Genomic DNA, 22,583 nt, shown 5'->3' with positions numbered 1-22,583 from the left:
TAGTTATTTTCTTCCTATTTCACAGTAGTAAAATGAATGCGCGACAGTTGAATTTGACAAACAAAACCGTTCCTATACCTCACTGAACAAAACACTGTTTGCGTTTTCTATGGCGGTTGTAACGGTTCCGTTTGCGTTGTCGATTTGAAACTGGTTAGGGAATGAAGAAAATGTAATGCATGGTACGTTATTCATATGGAGAGAATGCTAGGGTGATTTCTGTTCGGCAATGCCAGTGTGTTCATCTAACGTAGTTGAAGAAGTTTCAAATCTTCTGATTGACGGTCAGTGGTAGTAGCTAGCTTTCTCAGGTGGTTAACTCGACAACTGTTGGGGCAATGACTTCCAGAGGTAGAGGAACCCAAAAGTCAAATTTAACTGGTGCAAAAATAACTTCACGCAAGGTTATATCTTGTTATAAAGTCGGATACACCTGGAACCGAGGTGGAAGACTCAAGGAGTTGAGAATAAGGTGAGAAGTAGCCCCTCAAATAAACCAATTGGCCAGATGTAATTATTCAATCGACCATGACTAGAACTTGAAGGCTGTAACGGTAGTCTGTGTTGACTTGTTTAACCCCAGCACTAACACACCCGTTTATACTATACTGAGCAAAAATATAAACGTAAAGTGTTGGTCCCATGTTTCATGAACTTAAATACAAGTTTCTTGAACATTTTCATACGCACAAAAAGCTTATTTCTCAAATGTTGTGCACAAGTTTGTTTACATCCCTGTTAGTGAACATTTTTCCTTTGCCTAAAGAATCCATCCACCTGACAGGAAGCTGTTAAAATAGCATGATCATTACACAGGTGCACCTTGTGTTGGAGACAATAAAAGGCCACTGTAAAATATGCAGTTTTGTCACACAACACAATGCCACAGATGTTTTGAGGGAGCGTGCAATTGGCATGCTGACTGCAGGAACAACGGGCCTCACAACCGCAGACCATGTGTAACCACACCAGCCCAGGACCTCCACATCCGGTGTCTTCACCTGCAGGATTGTCTGAGACCAGTCACCTGAGCAGCTGATAAAACTGAGGAGTATTTCTGTCTGACTGGGCCTGGCTTCCCAGTGGATGGCCGTGGCGCCCAAGTGGGTGGGCTTATGCCCACCAATGGTTGCGCCCCTGCCCGTAAATGCAAAATCCATAAATTAGGGCCTAATGAATTAATTTAAATTGACTGATTTTCTTATATGAACTGTAACTCACTAAAATCATTGAAATTGTTGCACCTTAAGTTTACATTTTTGTAAAGTATATTTAAGGTATGTTTAGTGCTGGGCTGGAATAAAAGACTGCACACACAATGCCCCTCCATGACTCGAGTTGTCCATCCCTGAGATCAAACTCTGTCTTCTAGGCACCTTGCACGGAAGTTTCTCAAACTATGGATGCAGAAGACCTTTGGACGTGTTCATCCTTACAAAGCCAGGTGCACTTTCTCAGTCCTGTGGCGGAATAGCCAGATTACATCACTGCTTGAATTTAATGGATTACAATGTCAAATAGAGGGAAAATAACATTGGTAAAGGTCTTGATGCTATGCAGTACTTGACTTAGACTGAAATAGTTGTCCGTACTCATTTTGGGTGGATGTACTGTTTACATTTAGGTGCAGGAGCGCCAAAATACTTTTTAGCTAATATTGTATAAGAGGAACAGGAGCATAAGCAGTAGAACATTTAAGGTGCTGGTACTCCGCTCTGGTGAGCTCCTGCCCAAGTCAAGCACTGATGCTGTGAATATATCCACTGTGTGTAGCCTGAGTTCTCTAACTGGAAGATTAGGGTTAGGGCTAAGATTCTCCAATCTCTAGGTCTCACCATCGCAGAGTGGTGCTACAGCGGGCTCAGGGGGGCTGGAAGGATGAGTGGTGGACAGCCAGGAGGGAGTGGAGCCTCACAGTGAGGGCAGAGTGCCATTACAGGTCAGTGTCTGGCTCTAACCGCTGCTGCTCAGTTGTGGGGTGACGATACATGCCCATCAGTACTTACGGACAAAGTCTGTTGGTTGAAATTACGTTATTACAACCTTGAAATCTGGTTGTAATGACGTCATTGCAACCAGCTTTGCCTGCTGGGATGTACAGTGTGTTCAGAAAGTATTCATACCCCTTGACTTATTCCACATTTTGTTGTGCTAGACTGAATTCAAAATTGATTTTTTTTTAAATCGCACACATCTACACACAACACCCCATAATGACAACCTTAAAAATGTGCTTTTAGAATTTTTAGCAAATTTATTGAAAATTAAATACTTAACTCATTTACATAAATATTCACACCACGAGTCAATACTTTGTAGAAGCACCTTTGGCAGTGATTACAGCTTTGAGTCGTCTTGGGTATGTCTGTCAGCTTTGCACATCTGGATTTGGGGATTTTATCCCAGTCTTCCTTGCAGATTCTCACGCTCTGTTAAGGTAGATGGAGAGTGTCGGTGAACAGCAATCTTCATGTCTTTCCACAGATTTTCAATGCAATTCAATTCTGGGTCACTCAAGGACTTTAACATTCTTGTTCTGAAGCTATTCCAGCGTTGCTTTGGCTGCATGCTTGGGGTCATTGTCCTGTTGAAATGTAAATCTTCACCCTAGTCTAAGGTCATTTGTACTCTTTAGCAGTTTCTCATCAAGGATGTGCCTGTATTTGGAATTCATTGTTCCCTCTATCTTTAGTCTCACAGTCCCTGCCACTGAAAAGCATCCCCATAGCATGATGCTGCCACCACCATGCTTAACGGTAGAAATGATGTTAGACGGGTGATGGTCTGTGCCTGGTTTTCTCCAGACATAGCACTTTGCATTCAGGCCAAATAGTTCCATTTTTGTCTCATCAGACCACAGAATATTTTGCCTTATGATCTGAGTCTTTCACGTACCTTTTTGCAAACTACAGGTATGCAGCCCTTCCGTTTTCCTCAGGAGTGTCTCCCATCTGGCCACGCTCCCATAAAGCCCAGATTGGTGATGTGCTGTAGAGACTGTTGTCCTTCTAGCAGGTTCTCCCATCTCAGCCAAGGAACTCTGTAGTTCTGTCATTGGGTTCTTGGTCACCTCCCTGACCAAGGTCCTTCTTGCCCAGTTGCTCAGTTTGGTTTTACAGCCAGCTCTAGGCAGAGTCTAGGTAGTTCCATATTTTTTTAATTCCCTAACGATGGAAACCACTGTGCGCTTGTATACTTTCAACACTCAAATGTTTTATACCCTTCCCCAGATATGCCACATCACAATTCTATCTCGGAGATCTATGGACAGTTCCTTGGACTTCATGGTATAGTTTATGTTCTGACAACTGTGGTACCTTTATATAGACATGTGTGTTTCTAAATCATGACCAAACAATTGTATTGGCCACAGGTTGACTCCTTCACCCGTATATCTCAAGGATGATCAAAGGAAATTGGATGCACTGAGCTCAATTTGGCATGTCATAGAAAAGGGGTGTGAATACTTATGTAAATGAGACATTTCTGTATTTAATTTTCAACAAATTAGCAAACATTTTTATAAACATGTTTTCACTTTGTCATTATGGTGAATTGTGTGTGTATGGGTGATTTTTTTTTAATCCATTTTAATTCAGGCTGTAACACAACACAATGTGGAAAAGTCAAGGGTAGGTCTGTGGCAGTCATGAAATTTGTTCTGATTTAGAAAGGCCCATTATCAAAGGGGCAGGGGGAAAAATACATGTAATGCACTCGAATAGCGAATGGAAGCCGCGTGCTTTCCCACCTGTCTGTTTTGTAGGCTACTTCGGTTTTAAAGCGGGAGCATGTGCTTAATATGAGCAGCTGAGAAATATAAGAACACTTATTTCACTCCATGTATCAACCACTGTTTGAGGAGCATGCTCTCGCTGCCGGACAGGTGATATTCCACCCAAATTCTGTTTGCCATGGGCTCTTCAACCTTGTTCCTGCAGCTACCCAGTGCTTAATTTGGGAAACCAAGTGAAATCTGTTTGGGAACATCGTTAGTAACATGTTTTTGCAACAAAACATATTTCGCTAAACTGTTGACAGCCTGTCAGTACGCTCGAGAAAGGAATAAAGGAGAGAGGATTCTATATTCTGTATTGCTAAAGGTAATGTGTCACACAATAAATTATGAAAATATAATAACATTTCTATTACTAGGCTATTCAAAATCAAATACAAATTCACTAATTGTAGGCTAACTGTAAGTCGCCCTGCACAATCAATGAACAAACAGCATCGCCTAGGGCTATACGTTCTCTCCCAGACTCATGGATAGAAATGTTGGAGCGTAGCATAAGATAACCAGTCCATCCAGTATGCATAATAATATAGTCCACACTCAAAGGCTAGACCAATTATGTACCAAAGACATCTTAAATCAGTTTTGTTTTATGTTTTTCTGCCATGTGTAATATGTGGTAGGCTATGTATTGTATAATGGCACAATCATCATTTTTATTCAAAACATTTTTTGGGGGGGGAGGGGGCTTGGGCTCATAAGCCTATGCATATGCAAAAGCTCTAATATGCCTATGGGTGTTTTGAATTCATCTTTACCTTAGAAAGCGCTGTCCATTTCTTTTTGTTAGGCTTTGAAACAACATCCACAACAACCATGTTTTACACTGTTTCAACCTGCTGTTGAATTTCTTAATTCAAATTGATCATCACAGTGAGGTGAGTTTTAAAAGTATGATAGGTCTACTGTTTTGATGAGAAGTGTTTGATGTGATTTTTGATTTCATTTGCATCGATGTTAGAGGGACAATAGAGCCCCGAGTACAAGGCCAATAGGACCTCATGGTCGTTAGCAAGTTGGGTAGTACCAAAGCAAGTCCAGAGTACATAAAAGGAGCTTACCTTGACTCAATAGTCACATGGAATTTTACTGAGGTCATTACTGCCTGTGTGGCACTGCAACCTCCCTAGTCAAGGGGTATGAATACTTTCCGAAGGCGCAGTATGGCAGCCAACAATAGTTTGGCCAATGTGGAAACTAATGATGCTGTCTTTCCTGTGTTGTAGGTATTATCTGTATAACCAGGTGTTCCATGGCTGGCAGAGGTTTGTGTCTTTACAGAAGGAGGAGAGGAGGATATTCCAAAAAGCAACATGTTTTGGTATGGACTGGCTTGTGTGGTTTTGGTATTAATCTAGGTGAATGTCTCCCTCTGGAAAATGATGGACCCCAGCAGTAGTGGCTGCCAGGGCATGTTATGAGTTACAGCAGTAATTAGAGTTTCTCCTATATGCCAGCTGAGAGGTGGTGTCAGCGTGTGGCCTGGGACAGCTGGGAAGTGTACATCGAGATGAGGAGGATGAAACACAGGATGCAAGAATCTGCTCTTCAGTTCCGGAAACTCACAGCTCTACGGTGAGGCATTATGACTGATAAATGCTATTTTGTTTATTTATTTTGGATAACTTTGAATCAAGAACAATACACTGACTTGGAGGTTAGTGAACTTCCGGCATACACAGTCATTGCGTGACTGATTTATATATGATTGACCATTTGATTAAATGTAAGTGAAAGGGGAGGGGGCAGCCTGTGTTAATGCTTATGTGTTTCCCCCAATACAGTTGGATGTGGACTGTGTGGCAGACTGGGCTGCAGAGGAGATATGATGCCTGTGTTATGGAGGACCAAGCACTGCAGCACTGGGCTCTGACGCTACAGGGCAGAGTGAGTAGAGCACATCTGATACATCCCACACATATCCGTACCATTCCCCAGGTGTTGGTGAATTAAAATGTTACATTTTATTGGACTAACATCTAAGCTGGGGGTGGGGGGGAATTGTTTTAAAATGGTCATACCATGGATCATTTAGCTATTTCATTTTGAATTTTAGGACCCCTTTAGGTATCAAAAGGATATGTTAAATTATTTGATAAAATATCAAATGTGGCCTTTATAACTGTAGCCCATAGAAACGCATTGAATAACACATTCATAAATGGCAAAGACAGTCAAAAAATAAATAATAAGAAACAAGGTTTTGAAGTGTCCGTCCTATATCTAGGCGATAGAAGAAAGCTCAGGCAATATTAGTTTTTTTGACACATATTTAACCCTTTATTTTTGTTGGCACAAAACTCAAACCTCCATACTTCCATTCATTTGTATGGGTTACCTTCAGACAAGTCACGTGGAGGTCGTAGAGCAAAATGGAGAACGCCATCGTTAGAGTCTCCGCTTTCCATAGAGTGGTCCAAATAGTTTCTAGGCCGAACTATTTTCGTGAGAAGACCGATTTTCAGAATGTCTCATGGTCTGACAAACACCGCTGTAGCTCTGCCACCTTCCAACACAGATGCGGAAGGCCGACAGAGGCGGATGCAGTGGATTGAGATGCAGCCCATGTAAAAAAACCTACATCTCTAGTTTAAACTGACGGATTTTGATGGGGATTTTTTCAATTAAATTACTTAGATTGACGCATGGGTGCGTCAACAGACTCTTAAGGATTTGAACATGTATGTTTGTTGTGTCTTAGGCATGGCTTCAGTGGAGAGAAGTGTACATGCTCGCCTGTAGTTGGAGAGAGAGGGAGTCCAAGGCTTCACTGCACTACATTCATGGGATGCAAAGAAAGGCACTTTGTGGCTGGATCAGCTATGTTCACCTCCGCCAAGCTAAGAGGAAACCACAAGGTCCCATCTTCTGTTAATCTGTTTATCATATGTACTGTTGGTCTTCTGTCACAATCATTGGACATTCATGGTCTAGGATTAAACTCACACTTATTCAGAAACATACTGTATATTGACAAATTTTGATAATTTTAGATGGTCTCAAAAACAACACCAAACTCTCAAATCCTCTAGAACTTCCAGTGAAAAACACTACTTCTGTTGTCATTATCCTTCTTATATAATTGTTTACCTCCTGTGTTTCAGATGTTGCAGTGCGAGCCTGGCAACTCCAGTTGGTCAGGAGGTATTGGTTTGTGTGGAAAAGTGGACTACAGAGCAGACAGAGAGAGGTGGACAGAGGGCAGGCTTCTTATAGACTGGCACAACGCAGCACACAGCGCAGGGCACTGGAGCGCTGGAGACACTGTATCCTACTACACACACACTCATTGTAAAACACCAGGGCCTGGTGTGGAGTCACACACTACTACAAGAACAGCATAAGGCAATTCTCGACTTTTCTCATCTACTGCAACATCATACTTCTCTGAATTTATTTGAACATTTCCTGAGCTCCTGTGCAGACAGGAGGATGTGCATGCAGGAGTCTGAAAGAGACCAGGCTGCAAGTCAACACCAACACCGCCATCTACTGGTAAGATGGAGGAGCACTGATCTGATGAATACCATGTACCATAGAGCAGTGTTTCCCAACCCTGGTCCTCCAGTACTCCCAACAGTACACAGTTTCATTGTAGCCCTGGACAAACACAACTCATTGAGGGCTTGATGATTAGTTGACAAGTTGAATCAGAATCAGATGTGCATGTCCGGGGCTACAATAAAAATATGTACTGTTTGGGGTACTTGAGAACTGGAGTTGGGAACCGCTGCCAAAGAGTATTCCTTAATTCTCTCACTCCAACTTGTTCTGTCTACTACAGCTCACTGGATTGAGAAGTCTGACCCTCAATGTCACTCGGAGCAAAACTTATCGTCTCAACAAGAACATCGCTGTCCAGCATCATCATCACACTGTAACTGTTATTATACTGTAGCTAATATCTATGAAGTCACCCAGCATTAGTATCATTACAATTGTTCTAGCAGTACAGAGTAAGTATGACACCCGATTCATGTTTTTCAAACAACATTTCTGTGTGTGTTTTCTGTAGGTAACATGCAGATATTGGAGACTCTGGCAGCAACGTCTTGAGGAAGCTGAAGATCAGGGACTTCAGATGCAGATGCAGATGGCACTGACCTGCCACAGGTACACACACACACACACACACACACACACACACACACACACACACACACACACAGACATACATATACACACAGTTATGAATTGATGATACACTCGTATATTAGTAATGCAATTTCTATGATACATGTTTTTCTGATCTCATTAATGGCTTCTTTTGACAGTATTTCACTGCAGAGGAATTTCTTGCGCCACTGGAGAGAGCAGCTTGTTGAGCACAGACACTTGCAGGTACACCCACGCGTACACATGTGCACACACACACATACACTCTTACATTCCACTCATTGGCATTGTGTGTACTGTGTGTGGTTTTAGGGGCTGGAGCGTCGTGCTGAGGCCTGGTTTGCTGACCACATCTTTCCACAGTGTCTTGACTCATGGGTTGAGTTTACCTGCCAGAGGAGACAGCATAGGGAGAGGACAGAGATGGCACAACTCCATAATCAGTGAGTTCCATCCTGTTTCTGACCTAGTGATGATCTAGGATCAGGTGTCACTTGTCTGATCCTAGATCAGCACTACTACTATAAGAGGCTTTGTGGCCGATTTAGACTGATGCACATGTGTAACAAGGTTTGTGGGTGTTGCTCTCTTGCACACATTGAATACATTTAAATCAACCCTAGAAAACTCACACTGGGTGGCATACCAATTTGATCAGGGAGTGTTTCTTCAATTGGATTTTCTGTTCATTTCTCTAAAGCAATCCCTTTAAATACGGGTAACATTCATTTGAATTTGATTGGCACAACATTAGAATGCGTTCAGAATGGAGATCAATGAAAGATAGTTATACGAACATATGCATATTTATCATAGTTTTAGAACACAATATGTATAATTAAGGAAGTTTTTATGAACCCTAGGCTACTTAATGGAAAAATAGGGTTTGGAGAGCCTTCAGGCAGGAAAGAAAAAAACGGTGGTTTGATTCATTCTGAAAATTGCCACATTCAGTTCTTCAACCCATGGTAATGTTGGAAGATGAATGTACATAGAATTATAATAGGGAGAACAGTGTACAGTAGTAGTATACCCTGGCCTGTTGCCCACGCTGACCATGGAACTGTGTGATGACACGGCCAAGCATTGCACCATGCGTCAGGTTCAAACAGTTACGGCTTGGGCTGTGCTTCATAATGATTTAATTAGCCAAAACATTTTTTACTTTAAATATGATCAACTATTATTAGTGTTCTTCAGCAACAACCACACGGACATGGCAGTGTTTACAGTGGAAGCAAATAAAGGTAAATGAAACAATGTAATGATACGAACTGTACCAACTGAAGGGAACTAACAGTAAATCGACAGTTGAATATGTGTGGCCAACTGACGGTCGATACTGATAGTGGCTAATATTTAACATGATAGAATAGTAGGAAACAGAAAGTTGGGGCATATAATTAAAACATTAGAGAGTGCGACTGTCATTGCGCAATGCTTAGGCCATACAATTAAAATTATGTATAAAGTCACAGCATTTTATACTTCACTGTGGGAAAGGGGCGGAAATATTATTATTATGCCTTTCAGTTTTCTTCCATGACTGGTTTCACATTAGTCTCCAGCAATCAGAAGGAAAAATCCTCAAACAATTGCTATTTATATGTACAATCCCCTTCCCAAACATATTACTCATTTACCTAGGTCTTATCAATAGTGATAGGCGAAAACATTTAAACAGTTACATATCTTTATATGTATTATTTTTTGTTGTTGTTGTTTGCTGTAGCTAGCGCTAATCAGCTGTACCAGCTCCAAAACTCTCGTATTTTCCATCCTATAGCTTGTTCTTCATCTTCTTTAAAAAAAAATGAGCCAACAGTTTTTCAGCACCTTTATTCCCATGACTAATAAAAATGTTATGTTTTAAGCTCTCTCTTGTGCCTCTGCAGCAAACATAGAGTAATATGTTTGGAGCATCAACTCGCAATATCAAATCACAATACATATAGAATTTTGAAAATAGGCATACATATTCTATGGGCACCTAAGTATCAATAGCTCTTATTAATTCATAAATTACAGTGCATGGAGCATGCTGTTATTTCTATCTGAAAAAGGAATGTAAGGCCTAGATGTTTTTCCACTTGGAACAGAGAGGTTCGCTAGACCTAGGGCCGTTGTGGTGACCGTATTACCACCACACAGACAGTCATGAGTCATGGCCGCAGTAAAATTCCATGTGACCGCTGTGTCATGGTAATCTCCTTTTATGCACTCTGGACATGCTTTGGTAGTACCCAACTTGCTAACTACCACGAGGTGCTAATGGCCTGGTACTCAGGGCTCTATTGTCCCTCCATCAGATCCTAATGGCCTGGTACTCAGGGCTCTGTTGTCCCTCCATCAGATCCTAATGGACTGGTACTCAGGGCTCTATTATCCCTCTAACCACTCTGACATCATTGCAAATGCCTTTGAAAATCACATCAAACACATCAGAACAGTAGGCCTATAGTACTTTTAAAACTCACCTCACTGTGATGATCAATTTGAAGAAAGAAGTTCAACAGCAGGTTGAAACATGGTTGTTGTGGATGTTGTTTCAAAGCATAACACAACAAAATCAACTGCGCTTTCTAAGGTCAGAATACCTGTAGAGAGAATTAAGTGTAACTCAGGTCTGAATTCCCCCCAATGTGAATAAGGCCCCTGGGCTACATTTAAGCAATAAGGCCCGAGGGGGTGTGGTATATGGCCAATATACCACGGGTAAGGGCTGTCCTAAGGCACGATTCAAAGCGGTGTGCCTGGAGTACCACACCCCCAAGGTGCCTTATTGCTATTATAAACTGGTTACCAATGTAATTATTATTAAAAAATAAATAATCACCTTTATTTAACCAGGTAGACTAGTTGAGAACAAGTTCTCATTTACAACTGTGACCTGGCCAAGATAAAGTAAAGCAGTTCGACACATACAACAACACAGAGTTACACATGGAATAAACAAACATACAGTCAATAATACAGTAGGAAAAAGTCTATATACAGTGTGTGCAAATGAGGTAGGATGAGGAAAGGCAATAAATAGGCCATGGTGGCGAAGTAATTACAATATGGCAATTAAACACTGGAATGGTAGATGTGCAGAAGATGAATGTGCAAGTAGAGATACTGGGGTGCAAAGGAGCAAGATGGATAAATAAATACAGTATGGGGATGAGGTAGTTGCATGGGCTATTTACAGATGTACAGGTGCAGTGATCTGTGAGCTGCTCTGACAGCTGGTGCTTAAAGCTAGTGAGGGAGATATGAGTCTCCAGCTTCAGAGATTTTTGCAGTTCGTTCCAGTCATTGGCAGCAGAGAACTGGAAGGAAAGGCGGCCAAAGGAAGAATTGGCTTTGGGGGTGACCAGTGAGATATACCTGCTGGAGCGCGTGCTACGGGTGGGTGCTGCTATGGTGACCAGTGAGCTAAGGCGGGGCTTTACCTAGCAGAGACTTGTAGATGACCTGGACCCAGTGGGTTTGGTGACAAGTATGAAGCGAGGGCCAGCCAACGAGAGGGTACAGGTCGCAGTGGTGGGTAGTATATGGGGCTTTGGTGACAAAACAGATGGCACTGTGATAGACTGCATCCAATTTGTTGAGTAGAGTGTTGGAGGCTATTTTGTAAATGACATCGCCAAAGTCGGTGATCGGTAGGATGGTCAGTTTTACGAGGGTTTGTTTGACAGCATGAGCGAAGGATGCTTTGTTGTGAAATAGGAAGCCAATTCTAGATTTAATTTTGGATTGGAGATGCTTAATGTGAGTCTGGAATGAGAGTTCACAGTCTAACCAGACACCTAGGTATTTGTAGTTGTCCACATATTCTAAGTCAGAACCGTCCAGAGTAGTGATGCTGGACGGGCGGGCAGGTGTGGGCAGCGATCGGTTGAATAGCATGCATTTTGTTTTACTTGCATTTAAGAGCAGTTGGAGGCCACGGAAGGAGAGTTGTATGGCATTGAAGCTCGTCTGGAGGTTAGTTAACTTCTATGGGCTACGTGGGACGCTAGTGTCCCACCTGCGGTACACAGCCAGTGAAATATCAGGGCGGCAAATTCAAAACAACAAAATCTCATAATTCAAATTTCTCAAACATACAACTATTTTACACCATTTTAAAGATACACTTGTCCTTAATCCAACCACATTGTCCGATTTAAAAAAGGCTTTACGGCGAAAGCATAAAGTTAGATTGTTAGGACAGAGCGTCAACAAGAAAAACCACACAGCCATTTTCCAAACAGGAGAGGGGTCGCAAAAAAACAGAAATACAGCTAAAATGAAGCACTAACCTTTGACGATCTTCATCAGATGACACTCCTAGGACTCAATGTTACACAATACATGTATGTTTTATTCGATAAAGTTCATATTTATATCCAAAAACCCCATTTTACAATATTTTGCCTCCAAAACTTCCGGTGAATAAGCACAACAATTTACAAAAATACTCATCATAAACGTTGATAAAATATGAAACTGTTATTCAAAGAATTATAGATAAACATCTCCTTAATGCAACCGCTGTGACAGATTTCAAAAAAGCTTCACGGGGAAAGCACACTTTCCAATAATCTGAGTACGGCGCTCAGAAAAATACATCAGGCAATACAGATACCCGCCATTTTGGAGTCATCTAAAATCATAAATAGCATTATAAATATTCACTTACCTTTGATGATCTTCATCAGAAGGCACTTCCAGGAATCCCAGGTCCACAATAAATGTTGTTTTGTTCGATAAAGTCCATAATTTATGTCTAAATACCTCCTTGTTGTTTGTGCGTTCAGTAAGCTACTCCAAATGTAGGAAACGCGCCGAAAATTTCACGACGAAAAGTCAAAAAAGTTCTATTTACGTTCATAGAAACATGTCAAACGTTGTATAGCATCAATCTTTAGGGCCTTTTTAACATAAAACTTCAATAATATTCCAACCGGACGATTCCAATGTCTTGAAAAACGTATGGAACACAGCTACCTCATCACGTGAATAAGCGCCAATGAACTCATGTCATTTTCTGAGTCACCAACTTCCCGGCCTTCTTGTTCGCTCTCTGTTCACTGCAAAAGCCTGTAACAAGGTTCTAAAGACTGTTGACATCTAGTGGAAGCCTTAGGAAGTGCAAAATGAACCCTAAGTCACCGTGTGTTAGATAGGCAATGACTTGAAAAGACTACAAGCATCAGATTTCCCACTTCCTGGTTGGATTTTTCTCAGGTTTTTGCCTGCCATATGAGTTCTGTTATACTCACAGACATCATTCAAACAGTTTTAGAAACTTCAGAGTGTTTTCTATCCAAATCTACTAATAATATGCAAATATTTGACCCTGGGCCCGAGTATTAGGCAGTTTACTCTGGGCACACTTTTCATCCGAAATCGAAAATACTGCCCCCTATACCCTAAAAAGTTAACACGGTGTCCAAAGGAGGGCCAGAGGTATACAGAATGGTGTCGTCTGCGTAGAGGTGGATCAGAGAATCACCAGCAGCAAGAGCGACATCATTGATGTATACAGAGAAAAGAGTCGGCCCGAGAATTGAACCCTGTGGCACCCCCATAGAGACTGCCAGAGGTCCGGACAACAGGCCCTCCGATTTGACACACTGAACTCTATCAGAGAAGTCGTTGGTGAACCAGGCGAGGCAATCGTTTGAGGAACCAATGCTGTTGAGTCTGCCGATAAGAATGTGGTGATTGACAGTCAAAAGCCTTATCCAGGTCAATGAATACGGCTGCACAGTAATGTCTCTTATCGATGGCGGTTATGATATCGTTTAGGACCTTGAGCGTGACTGAGGTGCACCCATGACCAGATTGCATAGTGGAGTGAAACCAGATTGCATAGTGCATAGTGAAACCAGATTGCATAGTGGAGAAGGTACGGTGTGATTCGAAATGGTCAGTAATCTGTTTAGCTTGCCTTTCAAAGACCTTAGAAAGGCAGGGTAGGATAGATATAGGTCTATAGCAGTTGGGGTCTAGAGTGTCTCCCCCTTTGAAGAGGGCGATGACCGCGGCAGCTTTCCAATCTTTGGGAATCGCTGACGATATGAAAGAGGGGTTGAACAGGCTAGTAATAAGGGTTGCGACAATTTCGGCAGATAATTTTAGAAAGAGAGGGTCCAGATTGTCTAGCCCGGCTGATTTGTAGGGGTCCAGATTTTGCAGCTCTTTCAGAACATCAGCTATCTGGATTTGGGTGAAGGAGAAATGAGGGAGGCTTGGGCGAGTTGCTGTGGGGGGTGCAGGGCTGTTGATCGGGGTAGGGGTAGCCAGGTGGAAAGCATGGCCAGCAATAGAAAAATGCTTATTGAAATTCTTAATTATAGTGGATTTATTGGTGGTGACAGTGTTTCCTAGCCTCAGTGCAGTGGGCAGCTGGGAGGAGGTGCTCTTATTCTCCATGGACTTTACAGTGTCCCAGAACTTTTTTGAGTTTGTGCTACAGGATGAAAATTTCTGCTTGAAAAAGATAGCCTTAGCTTTTCTAACTGCCTGTGTATATTGGTTCCTAACATCCCTGAAAAGTTGCATAACACGGGGGCTATTCGATGCTAATGCAGAACGCCACAGGATGTTTTTGTTCTGGTCAAGGGCAGTCAGGTCTGGAGAGAACCAAGGGCTATATCTGTTCCTGGTTCTACATTAGTTGGGATGTGGCATGCTTATTTAAGATAGTGAGGAAGGAACTTTTAAAGAATAACCAGGCATCCTCTACTGACGGGATGAGGTCAATGTCCTTCCAGGATACCCGGGCCAGGTCGATTAGAAAGGCATGCTCGCTGAAGTGTTTTAGGGAGCGTTTGACAGTGATGAGGGGTGGTCGTTTGACCGCAGACCCATTTCGGATGCAGGCAATGAGGCCGTGATCGCTGAGATCTTGGTTGAAAACAGCAGAGGTGTATTTGGAGGGCAAGTTGGTTAGGATGATTTCTATGAGGGTGCCCGTGTTTATGGATTTGGGGTTGTACCTGGTGGGTTCATTGATAATTTGTGTGAGATTGAGGGCATCAAGCTTAGATTGTAGGATGGCCGTGGTGTTAAGCATGTCCCAGATTAGGTCACCTAGCAGCACGAGCTCAGAAGATAGATGGCGGGGCAATCAATTCACATATGGTGTCCAGGGCACAGCTGGGGGCAGAGGGTGGTCTATAGCAAGCGGCAACGGTGAGAGACTTGTTTCTGGAAAGGTGGATTTTTTTAAACTAGAAGCTCGAATTGTTTGGGTACAGACCTGGATAGTAAGAAAGAACTCTGCAGACTATCTCTGCAGTAGATTGAAACACCGCACCCTTTGGCAGTTCTATCTTGTCGGAAGATGTTATAGTTAGGGATGGAAATTTCAGGGGTTTTGGTGGTCTTCCTAAGCCAGGATTCAGACACGGCTAGGACATCCGGGTTGGCAGAATGTGCTAAAGCAGTGAATAAAACAAACTTAGGGAGGAGGCTTCTAATGTTAACATGCATGAAACCAAGGCTTTTACGGTTACAGAAGTCAACAAATGAGAGCACCTGGGGAGTAGGAGTGGAGCTAGGCATTGCAGGTCCTGGATTAACCTCTACATCACCAGAGAAACAGAGGAGAAGTAGGATAAGGGTACGGCTAAAGGCTAACAGAACTGGTTGTCTAGTACGTTCGGAACAGAGAGTAAAAGGAGCAGGTTTCTGGGCGTGATAGAATAGATTCAAGGCATAATGTACAGACAAAGGTATGGTAGGATGTGAGTACATTGGAGGTAAACCTAGGCATTGAGTAATGTTGAGAGAGATATTGTCTCTAGAGACGTTTAAACCAGGTGATGTCACTGCATATGTGGGAGGTGGAACTAAATGGTTGGTTAAGGCATATTGAGCAGGGCTAGAGGCTCTACAGTGAAATAAGACAATAATCACTAACCAGGACAGTAATGGACAAGGCATATTGATATTAGGGAGAGGCATGCGTAGCTGAGTGATCATAGGGGTCCAGTGAGTGGTTGGGCTGGCTGGAGACACGGTGATTCAGACAGCTAGCAGGCCGGGGCTAGCAAGCTAGCAGAAGGCCCTTAGAAGGACGTCGCGACGGAGGAAAGTCTGTTTTAGCCTCCGCGTGCAGTGATGTCGATAGACCAGTCGTGATGGATTAGTAGAGTTCCGAGTCGCAGAAGGGTCCAAGTCCAATTGGCAAAATAGGTATAGTGGCCCAAGAAATTGTCCGATGGATCTATTCAGCTAACAGTCCAATATGCTTTAGACAGCTAGTGGTCCACGGCTAGCAGCTAGCGGGCCACGGCTAGCAGCTAGCGGGCCACGGCTAGCAGCTAGCAGGCCGCGCATAGCAGGCTAGCAGATGGGCATTCAGGGGACGTCGCGGCGTAGGGACCAGTTGAGTACCCCCTCGAGCAGGTTACGTCGGTAGTCCAGTCGTGAAGGATTGGCGGGGTTCCGTGCCCCATACCGGCAGTAGAAGGGGTTCTGGGTATTGTAGCCCAGGGGTGGCTGATGGGCCTCTTCAGCTAGCCGGGAGAATGGGCCTAGCATGGGCTAGCTCCAGGCTAATTGGTGCTTGCTTCGGGACAGACGTTAGCCAGGAGTAGTCACTCGGATTGCAGCTAGCTAGCTGTGATGAAAAGGTTCAGAGCTTGCGGTAGGAATCCGGGGATATGGAGCGAAAATACTTCCGGTATGCTCTGGTTTGAGTCGCATTGTACAAACTGGCGAGAGCATTCCGAGCTAAAGGTTAGCCGATGACTGCTAGCAGTGGTTAGCTGACTACTAGCTAGTAGCTAGTGAGCTGGCTAGCTTCTGTTGGGGGATTCCGATTCTGAGGTAAATAAAAATACTTTAGAAAAAACAGATCCACACCACATTGGGTGAGGCGGGTTGCAGGAGAGTATTTTGAAGTTGAGGTTTAGAAAAATAGAAAAAAGATATGCGAAGAAAAAGATATAGAAAGATATATACATGGGACACGACGAAGGACAAAGACATCTGACTGCTACGCCATCTTGGATAGAAGAGCAGTAAAAAGAAATGTTTTGTCATACCCGTGGTATACGGTCTGATATACCATGGCTGTCAGCCAGTTTATAATTATGAACAACATACAGTTAGCCTTGTGAGGATGACGTTTATGTTAGTGTGTCACCCACTCTAACCCTCTGTAGGCAGCATCAGTACACTTGGGCCTTCTATACCTGGTGGGGACGTTCAGAGGAGAGGAAGGAGCAGAGACTGGCTGAGAGGATGGTAAAATCCACAGTCACAATACACACCACTCAAAGATATACATACAACACACCGTCATGGTACAGACAAACAGCCGAAGAGGGCCCACCTGTCTTGCCCTTTAGGCCTTGCTGCATGAGGAGAGGTCGTGTTTGATGAGAGCCTGGGACCACTGGCAGCGGAGGGCGAGGCAACAACAGGAGGAGAGGGAGAAGCAGAGAGCCTCTGACATACTGTACCACCGTACTCTAGTCCACAACACACTCAGCCAGTGGAAGGACAATGTCACTGTGATCCGGGACAGGTACTGTACCACTGGCAGTTCACTGAAATATCAGTGAGGATCAATACAACTTTTATTGTAAACGCTGACTGTTTGGGACCAACCTGTTCAGAAAGAAGTAGACAAGTGTGAGGTTATTCCTCTTTTCTTTTTTTGGGGGGGGCCCATCCCCCAGCCCCCTATCCGGAGGACAAAGGTCATTTTGTTTTTCATTTGTTTTTTTAACAGCTATTTTTTTTTACATATACATTATTCATATATTTTACATGCATGGTACATTTATACACAGTATTACATGACAGAAATATCGTTTCATATACACATTAAAAGGTACTCCGACATATACGGTATACATGATATAGGATGTTTTCAGTCCTAACTATTACAGATTATGAGCTTTCTTAACAGGAGATTATTCTTAACTGGATTTGATTGACAATTGAAGACCCTTTGAGATTTTGGCTTAATCCTTCATGTATATGTGTGTTTGGTTTGTATATTTGTGTTTTTTCGTATGTATCTCATAAGGCGAAAACGAGAGGAGCAGGCAGGTCGACATGGTGATGTGCGTTGTGTGAGACGCGCCCTGAGTGGCTGGAGTGAGGTACAGCATCTTGCCATACATAATCTACCATTAGCCATGCTGTAATGTTTGGTTTGTCCAGAGTAATTAACCCACATTGTGTCTGTCTCTGTCTGTCTGATGTGTCAGTATGTCCAGCACAGAACAGAGAAGAACAGCAGGCTGGATCAGATGGACAGTTACTATGAACACAGACTTCTCAAACACACTTTACAGGCCTGGAAGGTACAACAGACCTCACATTAACTGTAATAAATTACACAAGTCTACACTTATATTGGTGTGCTTTGAAAACTGGCACAGCAACAGTTAATTTGGTAATCGTGCATCTTCTGACCTGCTTGGTACACACGGAATGGGCTCTGGTTTGTTGGTTTGTGTGTCCCCTGTGGTACGTGCTGTAATCTCTTTGCCTATCACCCGTAGGAGCATCTCCTCCAAAGACAGCAGGTCTATGAGCATGTAGAGGAGCTCTACAGTCGACATCAGAAACACTTCCTCAGGTATCAACCTACATAAGTCCGTCTCTATTCCTCTTTATCCACAGTCTCTTACTTGTAATATTGATTTTGCAATATTTCTAACTGACACTTGTATTATGTGTTCCCAGGAGGATTCTGTGTGTGTGGAAGGAGAATGTAGCCCTGTTGGCAGCAGCCAGCAGCAGAGAGAAGAGAGCAGAGAACCACTACCAGCACTGCGTTCAGGTTAAGGTATTGGAGCTGCTGTAAGACCTATCTATTGCTTCATATGTTACCAAGGCTGATTCCGTGGCTATAACTTCTGCTCACCCACAAATGTGCCTAATTTATTTTCCTATAGGTGCTGTTAGGATGGAGGAAAGCCACATCTTGTGCAGTGTCAAACCGTCACCAGCAGAGAGAGGCAGTGAGCAAGGCTCAGACTCACATGGATAAAGGTAGAGAAATACTTTACTAAGTTTGAGTTCTCATTAAACATGTGAAGTTCTAACTATGGCTCCAATTCTTAGTGAAGCAGATGGAGACAAATTGTTCATTATTCAATGCTATTTTCTGTTAGATCATTCTCCCGGCACATTGAATAAAGCCTCCATTGACATGTGTAGTCTATTGCCATCATTTTCTATGTCTCAGTGCGGCAGGAGTCGACTTTCAGGAGATGGAGGGAGCGAAGCAGAGAGGTTGTGGAGGACAGTATAGGCATGGAGAAAGCCAAAAGGCACCACCACCACTCACTTCTCTGCAGAACATTCAGATCATGGACTATGTACCAGCAGCAACAGCAGAGCTACAAGGTAGATGGATACTACATTTGGTCCTGTGTTTGAGTCTGCAGTGTGCTATTTGATACATTCTGATCCTAGGTAGGTTGGTGTTAGTATTGTGTTGTTTATGTGGTCCTTCTCTAGGTGATGAAAGGGAGAGGCCACTTGCTGCTGAGACAGAAGACATGCCAGCTCTTCTTTGCACGCTGGAAAATTGTGGTGAGCTTATTGCTGTTTTAACATGCTTATTTCAAATATTAAAGGCCTCCTTGATAAGATTTGCGTGAACTTTTGTTCAAGTCACTTTTAAATACATTGATGGAATTGAAAAAAAGTATTTTCTGATGTTTACTGTCTTAAAGGCCAGATTATTTTATTATATAAACTTTCAATGGTAAGTCTGTAAGCCTCTGATTGTCTTGGTGAACTCCTGGCTGTTATCTGACTAAGTGTGCTGTTCTCCTCTGGTCCTGGCCTGCACAGCTACAGCACAGAAGGAGAGAGGCTGAGCAGACAGAACTGGCCCTCTGGCATTGGTCCCTCAGTCTGCAGGCCAAGGTAATACCTGGACACACATACTTCACTGGCAGCTGGCCTTCAGCCCAACTTAAAACACAGGAGATATTATCCCTCTCTCTCTGTTTGTCTGTAGTGGAGGAATTCTGTCTCCTGCATGACTACTGCTGACCCTGTGGATGTATAGCCTGGGTCCCGATCTTTTTGTGCTGTCTTGCCAATGATCATTGGAGTTAGCAAGACCGCACAATCAGATCTGTGACCAGGCTGGTGCGTGTAAAGTCCTCATTGATGATATCCAGGCCACAGCTAGAATAAAGGAAATGGAAGTGAAAACATACAGTAGACTCTATAGACATAATGAATGAGACGCCCCCCCGGTGAATAGTGGAAACATATAGAAGAGTGAAGACTCATCAGACATACTGAATGAGACGTCTGATCCCTTGGTGTGTCCTGATCCAGGTGCTGGAGGCCTGGAGGCTGTGGGTCACAGAGCAGAACAGAAAGCAGGAAAGGCTGGCCCAGGCTGCCCAGTTCTATAGAGATCAGCTGCTGAGGGAAGGAGTGGCCCACGTCCTCACATACGCCGCTCACATGGGCAGCTTCAGCACCAACATAGCACTGCACAGCCAGGAGCAGGTGTGTGTGTGTGAGCACTTGCTGTGTTTGATTATCTGATAGTATGTCTGCCTGCCTGAATGTCTGTGTGTGGAACTGGATCAAGCCCGTCTTGTCTGTGATCTACAGAGCTTGCGGCGTCTCCAGAGGGTGGTGCTGCGTTGTGCCATGCAGTGGAAACAGCGGGCCCTGAGTGGACCACACAGGGCGAGACTGCCTAGAGCGACAGCAGTGTCCCCCAAGAAGAGTGTGACCTTCTGTTTACCCAGCCCTGACCCAGAGTGCCGCACCCACAGCTGTACACAGACCCAGAGTGGCATAGTGGAGCAGAGAGCAGGAGACGGCATCCTCAACCACCTGTAAGTGGGCACAGTTACTATGCAAACATCAGGCCCTAAACATTATGGGAGGGTTTTCCAGATACCAATTAAGAGTCCTGGACTAAAAAGAATGCTCTATGGAGAATCCCCATACAAATCACTTTTTTTGTCCAGAACAAGGCTTAATGTGTGCCTGGGAAACTATGTCTCTAATTCTTATGCTCAGTCTTACAGCAGCTCTATAACTGTGTGCAGGGTGGCGGTGCGTGCTTCTAGACTGCAGCCACGGCGGCCTAGAGATCTGCTTGACTCCCCGGTCAAAGAGCTGCTCCCACCTACAGCTCCTCTACATCAAAGACCCAGTCCTCTTCCACATCAAATAAAGGTCCCAGTGACAGCGAACCTTCACCCTGCTGCAGCCTCCCTCCCCATCTCTCCCATACGGTCACACCCAGCTCCCCATCTCAGTTTCCCAACAGCCCCACATCATGGATCACTAGGCCAGGAATTACTCCTGCCCCCCTCCTCATTCATGGCCACCCACACTAAGGTAAGTTACTATATTTCAAAAACACATGTAAAGTCATTTTACTGTGTGTTTTCAATGAGATTTCTTTATACAATATCTGTTTTTTAGGTGAGGCAGCCTAGTGGCTCATGGGAAAGTGACTCCTCACTACTGCCCCTCAATGAGTTCTCCACCCTCCATCAACAGCCAGAGTCTGATGGAGAAGATGTGTTAACTGAGGAGGAGAGTGTGGATCCCACTTTAGCCTGGACCAGAGAGCTGCTCAACATCCGCCTGGACATGCAGCGCTTCCAACAGGACCGCAAGCTACTTCAGTAAGGACTCACGATTAACATTTCTGATAATCTTGTTTATACATTCTAGTGGATTTAAGTGTGTGTGTGTGTAGGGCGTGGCGAAGACTTGAAGGAGTGTTGAGAAGCTGGCTGCAGACGAGTGGAAGTGAGGGAGAAACTGAGGAGAGTAATACAATCCGCAAAGAGTTGGAGCAGGTAAGACTTGAAGGTTGTGTCGTTTTACCGGCTGTTCACCAGTCCTTGAAGAAAACAAGAAGCAATATTTTTTTCATGTTTCCTATCCACTTATAGATTAATAACTAAATGGATGGCTTTGATTTAGCACGCATTCCTCTGGAGGTATCATTTCATTTGAGCCATAAATCTTCTGCTATGAAAACAAGAACATTCAAAAGTTACAACAGGTCAAGCGCATAATAACCATGCCATATCATGCAACAATTTTTCCTGTTATTTTGTGGTCATTCTAGATTAATTTCATGCTCTTTGTGTTGTCATTTACAGCTGGAGGAGCGTATTGGCAGGCTGTCTGCTGAGCTGGCAGAGCAAAAGCCTGTGATGATCCTCCACGCTGCCAGGATCCACAGGATAGAGAGTGTTCTCCTCCAAAGCAGCACAGGACAGGGTCTGGGACAGGCCATTCTCAGTAGGCCTCCAGAGCTACAGCTCATCACTCCACACTAGGTGACAGGACCAGGGCCGTCCCAGTGCCATGGAGGAGGAGGAGCACCGTAGACCTATATAAAGGAGCACAAGAACTTCTGATGAGACTACACCTGTCCATATTTTTTACATGTCATTCTCTACTGGTTGTTTTTATAGTATAAAACCATAAGAACAGAATTATTCAAAATAGATTTATGGAAATTCTTCAATTGTAGCTTTTGAATTTATTATCCTAATCTTGGTGAAAATCGGTTTGACAAAGAAAGAATGGCATGGCAAGACAGCTGTGTAAGATTTATGTTTGACTTGACTATGTTGTAATGGCCTTTATTATACTGTGAATTACATCATATGTTAGTGTGTTTTTACGTTATTTAATAAAATACTGCCTTCAGAAAGTA

General features: G+C 43.5%; 1 protein-coding gene across 2 annotated transcripts; it reads left to right on the top strand.

The window, feature by feature from the left end:
* On the top strand, positions 1-22,583 carry sfi1 (SFI1 centrin binding protein). Of its 2 annotated transcripts, XM_014167868.3 has the most exons (29): positions 1-472; positions 1,373-1,444; positions 1,829-1,939; positions 5,023-5,117; positions 5,254-5,371; positions 5,581-5,683; positions 6,498-6,654; positions 6,901-7,062; positions 7,221-7,291; positions 7,581-7,673; positions 7,812-7,909; positions 8,071-8,137; positions 8,225-8,355; positions 17,062-17,143; positions 17,248-17,426; positions 17,934-18,009; positions 18,118-18,213; positions 18,415-18,491; positions 18,599-18,701; positions 18,811-18,907; positions 19,104-19,264; positions 19,379-19,453; positions 19,718-19,792; positions 20,216-20,392; positions 20,501-20,730; positions 20,947-21,241; positions 21,329-21,534; positions 21,609-21,711; positions 22,021-22,583. In XM_014167868.3, the coding sequence occupies exons 1-29, from the start codon at positions 339-341 to the stop codon at positions 22,198-22,200; spliced, it is 3,624 nt and encodes a 1,207-aa protein (XP_014023343.1). In that variant the 5' UTR covers positions 1-338; the 3' UTR covers positions 22,201-22,583. The 2 variants fall into 2 exon arrangements, with proteins under 2 accessions (XP_014023343.1, XP_014023345.1); XM_014167870.3 differs by lacking the exon at positions 1,373-1,444.

This window comes from Salmo salar, chromosome 22 (assembly GCF_965601325.2).
Source record: "Salmo salar chromosome 22, fSalSal1, whole genome shotgun sequence".
Lineage (NCBI taxonomy): Eukaryota > Metazoa > Chordata > Actinopteri > Salmoniformes > Salmonidae > Salmo > Salmo salar.
This window is presented reverse-complemented; position numbering and strand designations above follow the sequence as displayed.

Excerpts from the sequence above, each read along its gene's own strand:
- sfi1 (XM_014167868.3), top strand. The coding sequence starts at position 339 with ATGACTTCCAGAGGTAGAGGAACCCAAAAGTCAAATTTAACTGGTGCA. Across the intron at positions 17,427-17,933 it reads GTCACTGTGATCCGGGACAG|GCGAAAACGAGAGGAGCAGG; the intron begins GTACTGTACCAC and ends GTATCTCATAAG. Across the intron at positions 19,454-19,717 it reads TTGCACGCTGGAAAATTGTG|CTACAGCACAGAAGGAGAGA; the intron begins GTGAGCTTATTG and ends TGGCCTGCACAG.